Source organism: Cucurbita moschata, unplaced genomic scaffold (assembly GCF_002738365.1).
Source record: "Cucurbita moschata cultivar Rifu unplaced genomic scaffold, Cmos_1.0 Cmo_Scf00013, whole genome shotgun sequence".
Classification (NCBI taxonomy): domain Eukaryota; kingdom Viridiplantae; phylum Streptophyta; class Magnoliopsida; order Cucurbitales; family Cucurbitaceae; genus Cucurbita; species Cucurbita moschata.
This window is the reverse complement of record NW_019268529.1, coordinates 3138126-3156429: the sequence shown is the minus strand read 5'-3', so window position 1 is coordinate 3156429 and position 18304 is coordinate 3138126. Positions and strand designations below refer to the sequence as shown.

The window sequence follows — 18304 nt, the reverse complement described above, 5'->3', positions numbered from 1 at the left end:
GGTTTTTTTTTTTTTTTTTTTTTTTTTTTTTTTTTTTTTTTTTTTTTTTTTTTTTTGTGTGTGTGCAGTTTAACAGCAGTGAGTCTTCTAGCACACCATGGAATGGTATATGTTCCAATAGGTTATACATTTGGGAGTGAAATGACGAATCTAGACACCATTAGAGGAGGGTCCCCTTATGGGGCTGGGGTTCTCTCTGGTGATGGCTCAAGACCTCCATCTTCCACTGAGCTTCATCTTGCTCATCATCAAGGCAAGTACATGGCTACCTTACTTAAAAGATCTCTCCCCCGCTCTTGACTAACCCTTCTCCTCCTCGGTCCGTTACTCGTTTAGTCTCGACGCTTTAAAACGTCTCAACTTCACGTCCTCTCTATCATCACCGTTGGTGTTTGTCTTTTGAATTAGAGCTTAGGAAGAAATTCGGTAAGCTTTAATCGAATGGCACAGGAATTAAAAATGTAATTTAGCCTATTCTTTTTTATTCTTTTAGACATTTGAATGTAAATTTATTGGTGCACTAACCTGGAACGTTTCTTTTCCCCGAGCTAACCCTCAGCTTGTTCATCTCCACCTCGATTAGTGGCATACCCCTTCTATGTCATCATTACCAATAATTTACGAAACAATTCGATTTATGTGTCATACTTAATCATTCTTATATTGTCTAATCACGAAAAACATTAAGATTAAATCCTCAATCCAAATACATGGATAAACCGATCCATATTAGTCTCATGCTAGCTGCACTTACTTTGTAGCAGGCTAGTCGACCCAAGCTATAGAGAACTAAAAGACTCTATAAAGACCTAGACCGTCTACAAAACCTATCAACCTCTCTCCCTATATATATATATATATATATGAAAGAAATTGAAATTTGTAATAAGCTCTTGATCAAAGGCACAAAATTTAGCACATCTAACAAAAATCACATATGAATGATTAAACAAAATGACATACCACATTTCATATACTGAAGATAAATATTAACTGAAAAACAGTCGATTGGAAATCTACGTGACATGAATTGGTTACAACTTAGAGCTAGCTTTATAAGGTTAATTAAAGGATATGTTCATGCGATCTACATAAATAATCATACATTCCTAATGAGAGTTTAAAATAGAATTAATTGAGGCTAATAACTTAAAGCTGCAAAAAAGAACAGTGTCATCAGACATCTTAAATTAACACATTCTACAAAGCCAACCTGAGATTTTATGAAACGATTTCAAGTCTCATCACATGATAATAACCAGCCTATGATCCAATAGAAAGAGCAAAATTGAAAAATAATGAAAAAGATGAAAAAGCCTCTCCGTCCCCCTTTTCCCTAATGAATCAATGGAAGAAAGAAAGTTACGATTTGGAAAGCCTTCACCCCATGGTCCAATCAAAACTGCACGAAGAATGAAGGAACGATTGGTAAGTGATTTGTGCAAATCTGAATATAGATACTCATAGGCATGTAGCACAAAGTTAAGGTTATCAATAACTAGAAGTGGAAGGAAGCTGAGCATAGTGAGCTATATATATAACCCGCCATATGAAGAAACACAACTAACCTCAATTTATTGTCTTGAAAAAGTGAGCTATATAACAGCAATACAAATAAACAAAGCTAACCTCAGCTAACTAATTAGGAAGAAAAACAGTTACGGGTTGACCAAATTAAAGAAAGAAATGGAGGAATGTGGATGTGAGATCCCATGTTGGAGAGGGAAACGAAATCTCTACCTAGTAGACGCGTTCTAAAACCTTGAGGAAAGCCCTTGAAGGGAAAGTCCAAAGAAGACAATATTGCTAGCGGTGGGTTTGGGCTGTTATAGAGAGAATAGGAGAGAGTAGAGAGTGGTCAAGCAAATTACTGCAAGCCCAGGCTTGGCTTCAAGATTAACAGGGCCATGTTCCATTTGATAAGCACATGGAGTAACCATAAGCAGCAATGATGCTTTTTTGTAAGTGATAGTCAGGGAGGAGTGACGGGCAAAGAAAAATATCTATTGGATTCAGCAAACATAAATCATTAGGAGATATCAGTATCACCAGAGAAAAGGAACTGAAACCTAAATCAATCACATTGGAATGAAGCATAGAGGTGGTTTAATTTCCTACCAACCAGAAGGTGAATCGATTAAATATATTGCATATAATTTCATTTTCAAGCAGAAAACCTATCAACTAAAACTTGTTAAATTTTCCCATTCCTGTGAGATCCCACATCGATTGGGGAGGAGAATGAAGCATTCTATATAAGGGTGTGGAAACCTCTCCTTAGCAGACGCATTTTAAAAACCTCGAGGGGAAGCCTAGAAGGGAAAGCCTAAAGAGGACAATATCTGCTAGCGGCGGGCTTAGACCATTACAACTCCCATCTCATAGCAGTCAGCAGATCCTCCACAGGAAGGTATTATCAAATGCAAAGAAATCTTGGATTCCTTAGCATACTCATATAATTTTTCTTCAAACCTCATTGCATTCGAGTATCCCTACCGAAACAGTTTAGCTCATTTGGTTGGCAAAAATTCAACCATTCTACATGTTGCAGGCTCGAATCTCAACAGTATGGGTTGTGAGTGTGAGTTTCGGTGAAGGCATTGTGCATTTGATTGACTTCAAAAGTACCCCTATCGACTATGTTATTGTTGATGAACAACTTCTAATAATGCACTGAGCAGGAATCAAGTTATGAAATCTTCTTCGATCTCTAAATTCTTCAGAATATCAGGAAAGCCATATGCTCATATTCAGTAAGAGGGTATAAACTTATGGCACCCTTTTAAAAGCATTTCGAGAGAGGTCAAGCGACAGAGAGGAACATAGATTTTAAATTAAATGTAATATTCAAACCAAAACAGCAATTAGCAAAACGAAACATGATCAATGCAGCACAATCACTTATTTTGTTCCAAATACTTCGGGTATAATTAGTTCAACATGGTTCTCAGTGTCTTTAGCTAAATAGCAAAGAAAACATTGCAAATAATTCAAAACAAATGAATAAGTAAAACCACAGATACATCAATATTTAACATACAGAACCTGCTAAGAGGCTAAGTTTACAAAATCAACCGATGTGTAGAATTAACAACAAAAAAATTCAAAAAACTACAGAAAACGGCAGTATAAACATGAAGCAGAGAAATCGTTCATTCAAACGCCGAATCGAACAAGAACAGATCTATTTCGAAACAATATTTTTTCTTATTCGAACAAACTTCCAAGGAATGATACGCACATAGTAAATAGATCAGGAAATAAACTAGATGTCAAAATTGGGATGCAATCGCATCGTTTCTCAATAGTGAAACATTAGACAGTAAAGAGAAATCTAGACCTTAATCCAATAGACTCGAAATACCTCAGAGATGACCTAAAAGTCGAGCTTGAGTTCTTCTTTCTCGTCGGAAAGGTAGTGTAGAACATAGGGGGTAACTCGAATTACAGCAACCCATACGCCGAACATAGCAACGTGAGATCGGAGCTGCTTGAGAGCAGCAGCCTTGTCGGGCTTACGCATAAACATTCCGGGAAACATTTTTCGCTTTCTCGTAAGCCGAACAGAGGGATGATCGGAAGTCGACGAAAAAACCCTAGACTGAAATTTGGGTATTTGTTGTGTGGGTTTAAGGCCGAGCCAGTAGGCTTTATTTTCACCACTTTTTATTTATTTATACTAAATTACCAATTTAACCCTATATTTATTTGCCCTATAAAATTTTAAAAATTAATCTTTATACTCTTAAATTTATTATTATTTTTTTTTAAATTAACCGATGTACTAAATACACAATTTTAAATTAAATTTTTTATTAAATTAAATTATTATTTTCTCCAAATAAAAATTAATACAAAATCTTAAATTATTATTTTCATTCTTTTTCTAAATCTTGGCTTTCCATTTGGTAGCATTTTCCTGTGTAGATGTAATTTTGACAAATGGTCATATGTCGTTGTGGAGCTTTCATCTGTGTCCGATTGACACAATATTTTGTGAGTTTTCATCTTTCATATCGGTAGACTTAACTTTAGAGTCGCATACCCAAAATTCCTTCCAAAACCCCGATTTTTAAAGTTAAGGCATGAAGCCCTGCCCAACCCCTTATAAAATATATCTTTGTCTCTCGTGTTGACATGGTTACCTCCCTCTTGCTTATACCTCAGCTTGAATTCAATGCACGTCTTTTTGGTGTGTTAGATGATGTGACACTCAACTCTTTACTTTCTTCGTAGTATGATTGTGACACTCAACTCTTTACTATAATATATTAAAGTGTATTAGACACAACACCATACCAATGCTCGAATTCTTCTCTTATAAGTTTCCATAGGTCACATTGCTCACCATTGTTCTAAGACCACCCGAGAAGCTTCGACACCAACACAAATATTTATCTTTTGAAACCTAATTTTTTTTTATATAAGTGAATTACCTTTTCTATATACACATATATGCTAATTAATTTAAATTAGTTTAATATCTTAAAATAAGATTTTCTCGTTTAAAAATGGTTTAAGTGAGATTATTATAGACCAACTGGTACTATGATGATTAATTTACTCATAATTCCTTTCTAGACCGTTAGATCTGAGAAAAAAAAATCTATATAAAATACATCCAACCGTGTAAAGGGTGACAGTCATATTGAATAATTTTTATTTTCTATACGGATTACGGACGAACTTTTTACAATAAACTTTACACTGATGCAACCTAAAATGCAACACCCAATTGGCAAAAGAAAAAACTTGGAACAACTTTTAAAACAAATCTAACAGCTCACAGCTCACAGCTCACATTCCCAACACAAATACAAAGACAATGCGTAGTTGCATTTGGGAACAATCAAAGCACGCGAAGTAACAGAGCCCAGACAGGAAAAACAAAGAGAAGGACAATGCCAATGGTGTTTGAAATGCCATTGGCTTTGGTGAAGGAGTTTCTGAATCCACCAGAGGCTCTGATGTGTTCTTGCAGCAAATAGCATGATATTATCAGACATATCACTTCTCCGATGGCGTCGCCCCTTATGGTGCTCGCAAATAACCCCGGAGCCACCACAATTAGAAGTATCAAAGCGCCAGGCAATTCAAGCCAATCTGTATTTCCAGGCAATGAGAGAAGGGAGTGCAATAATTCAGTTTTGACATCTAATTCTTTTGGCTCTTAAGCTTGCAAACTAGACAGGACATACTATACTTCAACATGATGTGAAATTTCTATTTACTGAAAGCTTAAGCTATTAGATTGGAGGATATTTGATTATGGATGAGGTTTGGGATGTTGTTTGTTCCTTCAAACTAAGCAAATCATATTACCTTCGAAACTGGAATGCAAGTGTGAAAGTGCTGCCGATTGTTGGGAAGGAGTCCCTCATTTGCTAATGTAGGGAATGATCATCGGTTTATAAGTACGGAATATATCTCCATTGGTATGAGGCCTTTTAAAGAAGCCCAAAGCAAGACCATCAAAGCTTATGCTCAAAGTGGACAATATCATACCATTATGTAAATCTGTGATTCCTAACATAGTATCAAAGTTATACTCTCAATTTAGCCATGTCAATAGAATCCTCAAATGTCGAATAAAGAATCTGTGAGCCTCGGAGATGCAGTCAAAAGTAACTCAAGTGTCGAACAAATGGTGTATTTTGTTCGATGACTCTAGAGAAGGAATCGAGCCTCGATTAAAGAGAGGCTTTTCGAGAGCTCCATAAGCATCAGGGAAGCCTCTATAATGTACTTTGTTCGAGGGGAGGATTATTGAGGATTGTTGGGAAGGATTCCTTACAAAAAGTTCGAAGGTATGTTAAATACCTAATGGTAGTATACTTCAACTAAACTTTTTGATCATTTTGATGCTTTAAGATCTATCTAACTTTTTACAGGCTCAAAGATGTTAAACAGTTTGATAATGATTCTTCTTCATTGTTAAGATTTCAATAGTTCTTAGCAAGAAATGAAAAGGAGAATATAAAACTAGTCATTGTGGCAGTCATCCAAAATGAAACAGAAGGAAGAAGAGAGTAATCAAAACTACTGATGGCTCTAAATCTATTTCAAGAAACTCATCATCCAGAATATTTTGTAGTTCATAAACTGAAACTGAATTCTGTAATTTCTGTAATCAAGTCGAGTCCTGAAAACTACCTGGGAATCGTCGTGGGAAGAAGAGACGCAGCACTACAGCAATGGCGGCGATCCACTTTCCGACCTCTCCCCTGCAAGAGAAAGCAATTTAGTTAGAGACGACAGAAGCGTAATTCCGGGAGCTTCATTCGGAGCCAATTGCTATAGAGATGATCACCTGAGAAAACCGAAAATCAAATCAGGAAGACTAAAGAAAATGTACGGAATCAACAATGAGGTAAGTATATTCGTCTTCCAGTTCGTTCGATCCAAAATCAGCAAGTAACTGCACTCACAAAAAAAATTCAAGTTGCAAAAGTGTACAATAATAAGAACAGAAAGGAATCGAAGTCGAATCGAAATGATCCAGAAAAACCTAAAAGAAGATCAAGCAGATATCAAAACGAAAACGAACATTTGGTTACAGTAATCATTTCCCTAACTAAATCCTTCTCATATTCCTCAATCAGTTCAATATCTAATTGAAGAAACGAATCACTTCAGTTAAACAGAAAATCGATCCCTAAACACAAACTATTCCTCGAAACAGAAGCCTCTCACAACTAAAATTTCCTCTAAAACAATCAACCGTCAGCAACGAACCACAAACAACAACATCGCTAAATGAAGCAGGAATAAAGCCATATGAGAGAGAGAAACATACATAGCAGCAAAGGAAGCAATCCATTGGAGGAAAGTAGCGCCAAAACCCACAGCACTAAGCTTAACGACGTGTGTAGCAAGCTTTTTACCAGCGTTACGAAGTTCCCGAAGATCAGAGGAGATAAGATCGGAAACGTCAGAATCCGTCAACATTTTCAAGTAGCTCGGTTTCACCATTTCAGTACGGCCGCTTTGATCTTCCGATCTGATGAAATTACAGAAGTATAAGAAGAAGAAGAAGAAGAAGAAGAGCAGAGCAGAGAGACAGACAAATACGCTTTTGATTGGAAGATGCCACGTGGACCAATTTTTTAATTATGTGATCTGTCAGCCACGTGGCCTTCTCGATTTTTCTTATTTTATTTTATTTTTATGGTTACAAATTAAGTATATGACTTGTGAAACTAAAATTCCTTCCCGCCCTTTAATCTCTGATGACTTGTAAACATTATATGTTATAATATAATTCACCTATTTTTAAATTACACGTGGCAAATTAGTTCTTGTCCACGTCTATCATTTATCTATTATTTTTATTTTGTTTTATAAAGGGTTTTCTATTTTTTAAAAAAATATTATTTTGCTTTATAAAATTCGTTTGATAATCATTTCAATATTTAGTTTATAGTTTTTGGTTCCTAAAAAAATATTATTTTGTGTTGGTTTGATAATCATTTTATATCCTACGGGTTGGAGATGAGAACAAAACACTCTTTATATGGGTGTAGAAAACTTTCTATAGCAGACGTGTTTTAAAGCCTTGAGGGAAAGCCTAAAGAGAACAATATCTACTGACGGTGGTGGGCCTAGGTCGTTACAAATAGTATCAAAGCTAGATACTTGGTAATGGGAGGCTGTTTCCTGAAGGGGGTAGACACGAGGTGATGTGCCAGTAAGGATGCTGACCCCAAAAAAGATGGATTTGGTGGTGGTCCCACATTAATTGGATAAAAGAACAAGTGCCAACAAGTACGAAGATGTTGGACCATGAGGAGGTTGTTCCTTGAAGGGGGTAGACACGAGTGGTGTGCCAATAAGGACACTAGGCCACAAATGAAGTGGATTTGGAGCCAGACACCAGGCGATGGGAGGCTATTTTCCGAAGGGGGTAGAAACGAGGCGATGTGCCAGTAAGGACGCTGGGCCCCAAAGAGGGTAGATTTTGTGGTATTCCCACATTGATAGAAGAAAAGAACGAGTGCCAACGAGGACGAGGACGTTAGGTCCTGAGGAGGCTGTTCCCTAAAGAAGGTAGACACGAGGCGGTGTGCCAATAAGGACGTTGGGCCCTGAAGGAAGTAGATTTGGTGGTGGTCCCACATCGATTAGAAAAATGAACGAGTGATAATGAGAACGTTCGAAGGGGATAGACACGAGACGGTGTATCAGCAAGGATATTGACCTGGGTGAATTTTAAATTTTAATCACTTGAAAATGGTGGCTATAATTATTTTCAAACAATAATTTAAAAAAAAAAATTCCGGAAATTAAATTGTTAACCTCTATGGTTTTAATAATTTTAGAAACAAATTTAAAATAAAAAAAAAAAAAAAAACTAATTGCTAATATTAATTTAATAAGTTTTATTGAAATTTAGTGTGAAAACAGAAAAATAAATAAATAATTTTTTTAATAAGAAAATGTATTTACCCAATTGCCCATTCAATGGGACTGTATTCATATTTGTAATCATTAAGCCAAATATAAAGTCTTTGAGTTAATAATAGTGATCATTAAAAGATAATAATAATTAAGAACTAATCATGGCATTAATGGCCATTATTTTTTTATTTTATTAATTTATTTTTTTTAATTTAAAAATAGTTCCTTAAGAATTAAAGACACATTATTATTTTTTTAAATAGTTAAATACTCTCTTTGAAAGTGCTTTAAATATATTTTAATCTATTTAAATTTTTTTCTCAAATTAGAGTAAAATAAAAAAATAAAAAATTAATGAACAAACACGATTTTGGTCGACGGGCGAACGTGAACGACCAGCAAGTGAAATATCGATCTTTTTGTGCTAATATCGTTGCTAAATTGGTAGTTGGCAGCTCACGAGCAAGTATACTCCGATGTTTCGACGTCACTCGTTATCTTTTGATAGTCCCTTTCCATTCTACTAAGGGACCAATTTTGTTTACGGTTTAGGATTTTAACGAAGCACTTGCCATGACACCTGGTCATTCCTAGCCAATTTAATGAGATTTTTTTTTTTTTTTTTGAAATTAGAATTAGCCCGAAGAAGTTTTCTCCATCTCCACCGCAACACAATTATCAAAGGTCTAACTTGTCCAGAATCGATTTAAATATGATTTATACTAATTATTTCTTTTTGAGAAACATTTTCTTAATTACTATGATTTAATCTTAATTATAAAAATTTAAGTTTATTAAAAAAATATATAAATTTGTAATTAAAATATTTTCATGATTTTTTTTTTAATATATTTATAATTGAGGGCAATTATAGACATCTGTACTTAACAGAAATTCATTTAAGAACCAAACTTGAAGCAGAATCAGCAAGCACAATAAATTCGCTGAAAACGAAGAGAAGGAGAATCAATTTCGAGAGCGAGATCTCAAGAATGGGAAATTCGGTACAGTTTCTCCATGGCCCTAGCCTGTTCGATCATTTCTTGTTCAACACGACTCAGCCAGGGCACAGTTTTCTCTTGCAGAATGTTCAAAATCGCCTTTCAAATCGAGTTATAAATAAATGCAAGTGGGGACGCGATCGTGGAAGAAAGAACTGGTAATACTCGAAAAATCCTTTTCAAATTTGACGTATTGTATACATAGAATGATTATAATAATGGCTAAGACCTACCACTGGCCATGACCTTCGGAAATTTCCTTTTTCTGTCTCTTTCTGTTGGTTTTTCTTCGATCTACTCCAACGCGTTGATTTCCACCATGGGACACTATTTTGAGTAATCAAAGTCTTCTTTGCAGTCTTTGTGTTGACTGAGTATTATAGCATTCGTGTTTGGAGACTCATTTTCCATGAGCCCCACTGTCTAAAAGTCTTCCTAATCGACTTTCTTGATTATGGGTTCCCACTAACTGGAGAATTGCAACTTCTGGATCATTTCCATTGGAGTTTCTTTCTCCTCTGCGTGATTTTTTCGCAGTTCACATGGAGAAATTGATTTGGATTCGATGATTCGTTGATTCGTTGATTCGTTGATTGTTTTTTCTGTTTTTGGGGGTTTGGGTAATTGTTCTTGCTTGATGAGTTGTGGGATGTGATTGTTAGAATCATTGGCTCTGTGTTTGACTTGTGTTGTTTAATCGGCGAGATATGGATGGGCTTCTGAAGAAGTTTTTTCATGAGAAGCCTTCTTCTTCGGTTGGTAATGAGGATTTTAACCCTGAATATTCTTTTGCAATTGAGTATACAGGTCCTGGAATCAATTACGACATTCCCCGTGCAGTTCCTATCAATATCGATTATATTCCAACTGCTTCTGTTGTTGTTTCATCGTCTCAGTTCAGGGATGATGTATCAACGCTTCCAGTTATACAACCCATCGTTGGTAGATTTAGTAGGAGCTCAAGTTTGAAAGCCAATTTAGTGATTTCTTCAACCTCTGAAATCCAGGAAGATGGGCCTGTTTGCCTTGATGCCAATAAGAAAGATAATGGGAAAGATAAATGTGATATCATTGAAAGTTCTGGTGAACTTGAGAATTTCAATAAGCTAAAGGGAAGATTAGAAGGCGGGTTAGAATCACTGGAAATTAAGAATGAAGAGGATTTTCAAGGTTACACGAATTCGAGTGATTCAGAATCGGCAGAATCAGGTTTGAGCTCGTCTTCTGGGATTTTTGCTGTAAGAGGGGGAGAGGAAGTTGAAAATGAAATCCAGCCTTGGCATGGTAGGAAGCCATCAGCTGTTACTTTTCTGGATCCCCATTCGAGCAGCACGATTTCTGACGAGGCAGAATCGAGTCAATCTGATGCTGAAAGTATCCATGACATGCCAAGAGCTGAAAGGAAGGGGAAGAAAGGATCGTGCTACTACTGCCTTAAAGGAAACCGTTTCACTGAAAAGGAAGAGTGTATTGTCTGCGGAGCCAAATATTGTATTGCCTGTGTAATTAGGGCAATGGGATCAATGCCAGAAGGAAGAAAGTGTATCACTTGTATTGGGTTCAGGATTGATGAATCAAGAAGAAACAACCTGGGTAAGTGCACTAAAGTGCTCAAGAGGCTGTTTACTGACTTGGAAGTTAAGAACACTCTGACTCGGGAAAAAGAGTGTGAAATAAATCAGATACCTGCAAGACTTGTTTATATCAATGACCATCCTTTAAGTCGACAGGAACTGCTTATGCTGCGAAGTTGCCAAAAGCCACCAAAGAATCTAAAACCAGGACGATATTGGTATGACAAAGAATCGGGCTTCTGGGGAAAGGTCCTTTCTCTTTGATTGCTTTCATTTTATCTTTTGGGCATGTAAAAGAAGTGTTTTGCACCACAACAAGCTTCTTATTCTGTTTTTAACCGAACAGGAAGGACGTGGACCGTGTCAGATAGTTAGCACCCATCTAGAGGTAGGAGGCCGCATTAAGAGGGATGCTAGCAATGGCAATACAAATGTTTGCATCAACAATCGAGAGATCACGAAAAAAGAGCTGCGGATATTGAAGGTGGGTAATTCACCCAGTGTTCATATTTTGTTTAGCTTTATTTAATTACAAGAACGTGCATATAACACAAATGAGATCATGTTGCTTGCAGCTGGCTGGAGTACCTTGTGAAGGAAGACCTTCTTATTGGGTTAGCGCAGATGGATCATATCAGGAAGAGGGAATGAACAATGGAGGGAAAATATGGGACAAGGTAAACTTTATGCGATATTGTTTACTTTCTTGTGCTCTATCTTATTTATCCAACTCCCGAGAATAATAAATGCACTTTTTTTTTGCAGCCTACAACGAAGCTTGCATGTGCCGTTTTTAATTTACCTATTCCTTCTAGTTCTGTTCATTCTGGAGAGGAAAAGGTGGATAAAGCTAGTTCTTCTCCTGAGCCGAAAATGCTTCATAAACTTCTACTTGTTGGCCATGACCAATCTGGCACGAGTACCATATTCAAGCAGGTAAAGCTTAGCTGATCTTATTACTGTAGAATCAACTTGAACAATTATAATTTGACCCGATCTTAGGTGTGATCCATTTTTGGCTATACATACATTTAAAAAAAAAACTGTCCAAGACTAATTCTGGTAGGTTTCAGTAGTATTATTGCATTTTATGCTTCAGTGACTTTTACCTGTGATTGTGCTGACATTCTTATTATTTATGATGTTAATCTTAATATTAATTTTCTTCTTGTTCGATCAGAGTTTCGATAAATAGTTTCAGTTCATAAATAAAGTTCAATGATTTGTCTGAAAAAGTCGTATGTTGAGTAAGCGGGCGAAAACTATATACCAGTATATGATTTGCTTCTCGTGTGTAATTTATATGTTGTGTCAACTACCTAGTCGAATGTGTGAAGTTAAAATGTTTTTATTCAAGCTTGTGTATTTTGAACTATCCGTTAAGGTGCATTCCAGTGGCGCCTGCCTCATGAAATGCGAACTTTTGGGAACAGGCTTTGCACAGATTTTTTAATTCAATATTAATATAGGATAGTAAAATCTGCATAATGAAATCTGCCATGTTCTTGTTTTCTTATCCCAAGAATATGTCCGACAATCCTTAACCATTATTGTGCAAGAGAGATTCCTTCTTTGTTGTAGTTGAGATTCTTTGTTGAGGATTGTTGGGAGAGGAGTTCCACATCGGCTAATTAAGGGGTTGATCATGAATTTATTAGTAAGAAATACTATGTCCATTCGTACGAGGCTTTTTGGGAAAACCAAAAGCAAAGTCATGAGAGCTTATGCTCAAAGTGGGCAATATCATACCATTGTGGAGATCCATGATTCCTAACATTCTTGTTCTTGAATTACACCACTTTCAGCTTGCCTTCACCCAATATCTCAACCTCCCTGTCCTTGGTGCACTACAAATAATGTGGATATAGAAATGTTTATCCTATATGCTTTCTGAACATTAATCACTTCTTCAATTTAGGCCAAGCAAATATATAAAGTTCCTTTCTCTGATGACGAGCGTCAAGCCATTAAGTTCCTGATTCAAAGAAAATTGTATTGGTATATTAGTATACTACTGGAAGGTCGGGAACGTTTTGAAGAAGAGGTTTTGATGGATGAGAAGAATAAACAACCTGTGAATGATCCGTCTACCTCATCAGCTTCAGGTATGTTGTAATTCAAAATTTAGATGGTTTTCCCTGACAATAGATTGTGATATCATCCTAACTACATTAGTCAGATGATTAATGTGTATAGTATGGAACTGTTCTGTGGTTACAGGGAATGACGTTCAGTTTGAGCGTAAAACCATCTATTCCTTTGGCCCTAAGCTGAAAGTGTTCGCCGACTGGCTTCTTCAAGTCGTAGTGTCAGGTTACTTTGAGACAACATTCCCAGCAGCTACCCGTGTGTACGCCCAATCAGTGGAAGAGTTGTTGAAGGACGAAGCGTTTCAAGCCACATACAGTAGAAGGAACGAACTAGAAATGCTCCCAAGAGTTTCAACTTATTTCCTTGATCGGGTGAGTTTACAGAACGTACCCTTCTATCTGATATGTTGACAAATACTGTTTTCTCTTTGTCTTCCTCGGCCATCTTGAATACAAATCACATCAACTTGAAAGTTTAATGATATCAGTTTAACAGTTACATGACGTGTTGGTTGTATAATTTCAATTGACTAGTTAAATTTAAACAAGTTTAGGCATCGACGAAGTTAACATAACATTATTAGGAACTTAGAATTTTTTTTCAAGTATTAGAACAATCAAATAAATACAACATTCAAAGTTTAGTGACCCATATGAGATAATGTAAATTTATCACATCTTTTAAGCCATGACTTTTCCCCTGATATCTTGCTTGTGAATACTGGACTAGATCATGATTTTCGATCATCATTCTTTATGAACGCAGGCTGTTGACATTTCAAGTGAAGACTATGACCCTTCTGACAATGATATCTTGTATGCCGAGGGAATCTCCTCATGTAAGAGCCTCAGTGACATGGAGTTCTCGTTCCCCGAGTCACGACAAGACTCCCTTCTCGATCCACCTTATCAGCATGACTCGTCAATAAGGTTGCTATTTGAAGTTCTTTATGGATTTTTGTTAGCCATTTATATGAAGTCATCTTCTAAAGAACTTCATGCCTTGTAATTTTCAGGTACCAGTTGATTCGAGTCCATCCCAGTACCCTGGGAGAGAACTGCAAACTGTTGGACATGTTTGAAGACATGAGCATTATCCTGTTTTGTGTTGCTCTGGTCGATTACGACGAATTCGACGAAGATGACAATGGAGTTTTAGTCAATCGGATGATCGCAAGCAAACAACTCTTCGAAAGGATCGTGACCGATCGAGCATTGAGTGGGAAGAACTTCCTTCTCATACTCAACAAGTTCGATCTCTTCGAAGAAAAAATCATCCAAGTTCCTCTTTCGCAATGCGAGTGGTTCGACGACTTCAATCCAATGATCACGCCAAATTCAACCGGAAGAAGCAGCAGCAGCAGCACCACAAACCCGTCGTTGGCTCAACGAGCGTTTCAGTACGTAGCGGTGAAATTCAAGAGATTGTTCTATTCTCTAACAGACAAAAAGCTGTTTGTTTCACAAACTACAGGGATGGAACCTGAAAATGTGAATGCAGCTCTCAGATATGCAAGGGAGATAATCAAATGGGAAGTAGACAAGCCTAACATCAGCATTACTGAAATTTCAACGGCCAGTGCTGATGCAAGCAGCTTTTTATAGGTATTCAAATTTAATTGATTATTTCCTTCATAATAAATTAGTGTAACACAAATTATTAGTCCTCTGTAAATTTTTTATATTTTTATTAAAAAAAAGCTGAAGAATTAAAATGTATAGATTTTAGTAATATCTAAACCGACATGTAACTCAGCAATAATTGACATATATTATTTTGTTTAGATTGATCGTCTAGATTTGTAGACTTCGTTACGACTGAATTTTATAGAAAATAGATTTATTAGGTCTTATGTTAAAGTATATTCTGTTGGTAAATTTGAAATTTCTAATAAATAATAGATACTTTCATATTAATTATTTAATTAAAGTAATTTTCTTTCAACAATTATTTCATAGGATAAATATTTAATTGTTCATGCATATATTTTTGAAGTATTTACTAAAGTGTGAAAATAATATTAATAAAAAGCTATCCAATTTAAAATTAATGTTATCAATTATTTATTTAATTATCCATAACTTGCTATCCTCACTAAATTTATTTATTGAATTTAACTTATATATTTAACCAAGTAAAAATGTCTTAGATAATATTATTCTAAAAGCTATTAATTTTAAATAAATTAACCAAAATAGTTTAATTAATCAATTTTACATTGTTTAATCTTGACAATATGCTTATCCTAATTTGTACCAGTCACAACATTTCACTAAGATTTAAGATTAGTTAATAATAATCTTCGTAATAATCTTAAAAGTATGGTAGGGTTAACTGAGTTGAGTTAGGTTATAACTCTATTTTCTCGTTGATAAGACGTAATAATCTTAAAAGCATGGTAGAGTTAACTGAGTTGGGTTAGGTTATAACTCTATTTGCGAGTTGATAAGACTGACTCGACCTAGGTTAGGTTATAACTCTATTTTCGGTGGGTTAAGTTATAACTCTATTTTCGGGTTGATAAGACTGACTCGACCTAAAAAAATATTTAATCAGACCTAAACTTTATGGTTTGACTTTGTTAGTTTAGGCCGTCGGTGAATATGCTTACCTTAAAAAATATTTAAAAAAATGTAAAAAAAAAAAAAGAAAAATAATTCTTTTTACAAACGAAAGGATAAGACATTGATTAGGTGATCTTGTGAATCCAATTAGAGATTGACACGTTTCAAACTCCCCGATGTGAGTTGGCACCCACTGGGGAGTAATTGCAACAATGACGTGGCATGCACAAAATTTGGACAAATCAGAATACGACACATATAGAACACGTAGGCAATTAGAGACACATGTGATGTGACATGTAAGTAGGACATCTCTGGCACTCAATTAACTGGAGACCATTTTCAGTTTATTTATTTATTATTTATTATTTCATTTTTATAATTAATTAATTAATTACTATTTTTAATTTTAAATCAAAGTCAAAAACTTAGAACCGTTTAAATATTAGTGACATATTTTTATATAGTGCATGTCACACATTAAAAAAGAGTTTAGTATAATAAGATTTTAGAAATTACCGGAGACTACGGTGAAACGATTTCAATCTTCATAGAGGTGTACGATTCTCATCTTAGGAGCTTATAATCATCAACGTGTTTTTTTTTTTGTAGTTGAACTCTAATGCCTCGGGAAACGAACAAATTGAGAAAACCATGAGCTGTGGGCGTCCACGATTTGTTAACAAGCCTTGACCTTGTCCTTGATCTCAACTTAAGTGAGGTCGACTCATTTTTGGTCTCGACCTGTGTTGGTATTTCCTTTTTTTATAATATCAAAAGTTGGTTCCGTTTTATTTTGTTTCTTGGTAAAAACTACTCAAGTCGGCCTCGACTCTCGACCTCCTTAACGCGTATTTTCCTTCCACTTCTCCTTCCATAAAACTCCGACCCTCTTGTCTATTTTGTTGGTTCGTACTAAAGATTAGTAGAAAAATAGGATCTTACTAAAAATTATTAACACAAATATGTACATGTAACTAAAGTTTTGGTCTTTGGGGGACTAATCCAACAACAAAAAGCCAGAGTAGAACTAGAACCATCCGATCCCGCCACCGCTCCCGGCCGGAAAAACTAAAGAACCACCACCATCTCCTCCTCTCTCCTCTTCCCAACACGGCGGCGAGACGACGGCCAAACCCAACGCCGGCGCCGGCCGTAATTCGATTATAAAATCATTTACACACACTATATATATTCATCATATCACAAGCAGATCAGAGAAAAACAGAGAAAAACAGAGGAACCCATTTTCCGGCGGCGCATCACAAGGGAGCAAAGCGATCGATGAGCAAACAAATGGTGGAATCCGACAAGGTTGCTTCTCGGTCATCGGAATCTGCAGAGATGACAAGGTTGTTTTCGGATTCTTTGAGGTCTCGCTGGTGACAAAGCTTGGATTTGGGCATCAATGGCTTCTTCTTTTGAGCTTCGACTCTGTTCTTCCATTTCCCCAGCTCGCTCATCCATGATTCTACCATTGCTGCCATTTTTTTCCCTCTTCTTTTTCTTTAATTGTTCTTGATTGTGCAATGAGATTCGGAGCAATGGTTGGGGGGAGATTTATATAGACAGACAGCTGCTCAAAAACAGGGCTGCAATGGCACATCCGATTTCAGCTTCGAATATTCTATAATGAAAAATATCATATACAGTATAAAAAATGGGTCCCACTTTTAAAATTAAATCCCAATTGTTTTGTCTCATCAGTTAATTTAGGGAATGACGATGAGTTTATAATAAAAAAATACTATCTCCATTCTAATGAGGCTCTTAGAAAGCACAGCAAAACCATCAGAGCTTATACTCAGACAATATCATACCACTATCGAGAGTCATGTTCATCTAACATGATATTAGAGCCATGCTCTAAATTTAGCTATGTCAATAGAATACTCAAAAAAATGTCGAACAAAGAACTCTAAAAAAAAGAGTCGAGTTCCAATTAAAGGAAGATTTGGGATGAAAGTGACACCTGATAGAGTATTTTTTTTTAGATGGGATAATGGATGGTAAAAATATTTTTGATTTTTTTTAGAAGTTGAAAAATAACTTTTTGAAAATATTAATTATTTTTATTTAAAATTAATAGTAAAATATTTATTTATTTTAGTTTAAGAATATTTTTATTAATTTAATCTTAATAACTTTAATAAATATTATAATTTTTTTTTAGAAAGAGGGAATATGGGTGTGGGGACCATTTTTGCATTATTTGAAGTGATTGAGGGGTTGAGAAGATGATAAGGGTGGGGGGTGATGTGGCTTTGTGGTGGGGCCCATGTACTTTGAAATTAAATGTTTCAAATAATTTTTTTTAATATAAAGTTGTTATTATTAAGACCCAAATGAATAATTGAGGATTTTTTTTAATATTTATTTTTAAATATCTTTTCTTTGATTTGATATTTAAATATCTTTTTAGATATTATCTAGTATAAGATAAACAATATTTCATTTTATCAAAGAAAAAACAAGTATTTTTCTCGATGCGTAATAAAAAAATTTGAATTAGACACGAACACGAGTCTTTCCAACATGTTTTGTTTTCATTTACCTGTAAAATTCTCGGGAGGTCATCCAACATAAAATTGCTCAAAGTAAAGCACGATTAATCATGAAGTTCATATGATCGAGCGACAAAAAAAAAAAAAAAAAAAAAAAAAAAAAAAAAAAAAAA

At 35.4% G+C, this 18304-nt stretch overlaps 4 protein-coding genes across 4 annotated transcripts in view; 2 read left to right on the top strand and 2 right to left on the bottom strand.

Annotated features, from left to right (window-relative positions):
- Positions 1-678, top strand: part of LOC111451763 (probable NAD(P)H dehydrogenase (quinone) FQR1-like 1) — a 2244-nt gene extending 1566 nt beyond the window's left edge. Inside the window, exon 2 of the mRNA XM_023092302.1 lies at positions 69-678. Within this exon, the coding sequence (XP_022948070.1) occupies positions 69-300 (232 nt within the window). The 3' untranslated portion in view covers positions 301-678. The remainder of the gene's footprint in view (positions 1-68) is intronic.
- A 356-nt stretch (positions 679-1034) lies between these two features.
- LOC111451764 (mitochondrial import receptor subunit TOM6 homolog) lies at positions 1035-3651 on the bottom strand. The gene is made up of 2 exons (XM_023092303.1): positions 3365-3651; positions 1035-1402 (listed from the first exon to the last, which is right to left on the bottom strand). Exon 1 carries the CDS (start codon positions 3539-3541, stop codon positions 3377-3379), a length of 165 nt encoding a protein of 54 aa, XP_022948071.1. The 5' UTR covers positions 3542-3651; the 3' UTR covers positions 1035-1402; positions 3365-3376.
- A 988-nt stretch (positions 3652-4639) lies between these two features.
- LOC111451846 (cold-regulated 413 plasma membrane protein 2-like) lies at positions 4640-7033 on the bottom strand. The gene is made up of 4 exons (XM_023092429.1): positions 6797-7033; positions 6311-6418; positions 6154-6224; positions 4640-5103 (listed from the first exon to the last, which is right to left on the bottom strand). Exons 1-4 carry the CDS (start codon positions 6970-6972, stop codon positions 4850-4852), a joined length of 609 nt encoding a protein of 202 aa, XP_022948197.1. The 5' UTR covers positions 6973-7033; the 3' UTR covers positions 4640-4849.
- Positions 7034-9652: 2619 nt separating this feature from the next.
- Positions 9653-14850, top strand: LOC111451679 (extra-large guanine nucleotide-binding protein 1-like). The gene is made up of 8 exons (XM_023092180.1): positions 9653-11221; positions 11319-11456; positions 11548-11649; positions 11738-11908; positions 12891-13077; positions 13193-13434; positions 13829-13992; positions 14079-14850. The coding sequence occupies exons 1-8, from the start codon at positions 10106-10108 to the stop codon at positions 14665-14667; spliced, it is 2709 nt and encodes a 902-aa protein (XP_022947948.1). The 5' UTR covers positions 9653-10105; the 3' UTR covers positions 14668-14850.
- The last annotated feature ends 3454 nt before the right edge of the window (positions 14851-18304 follow it).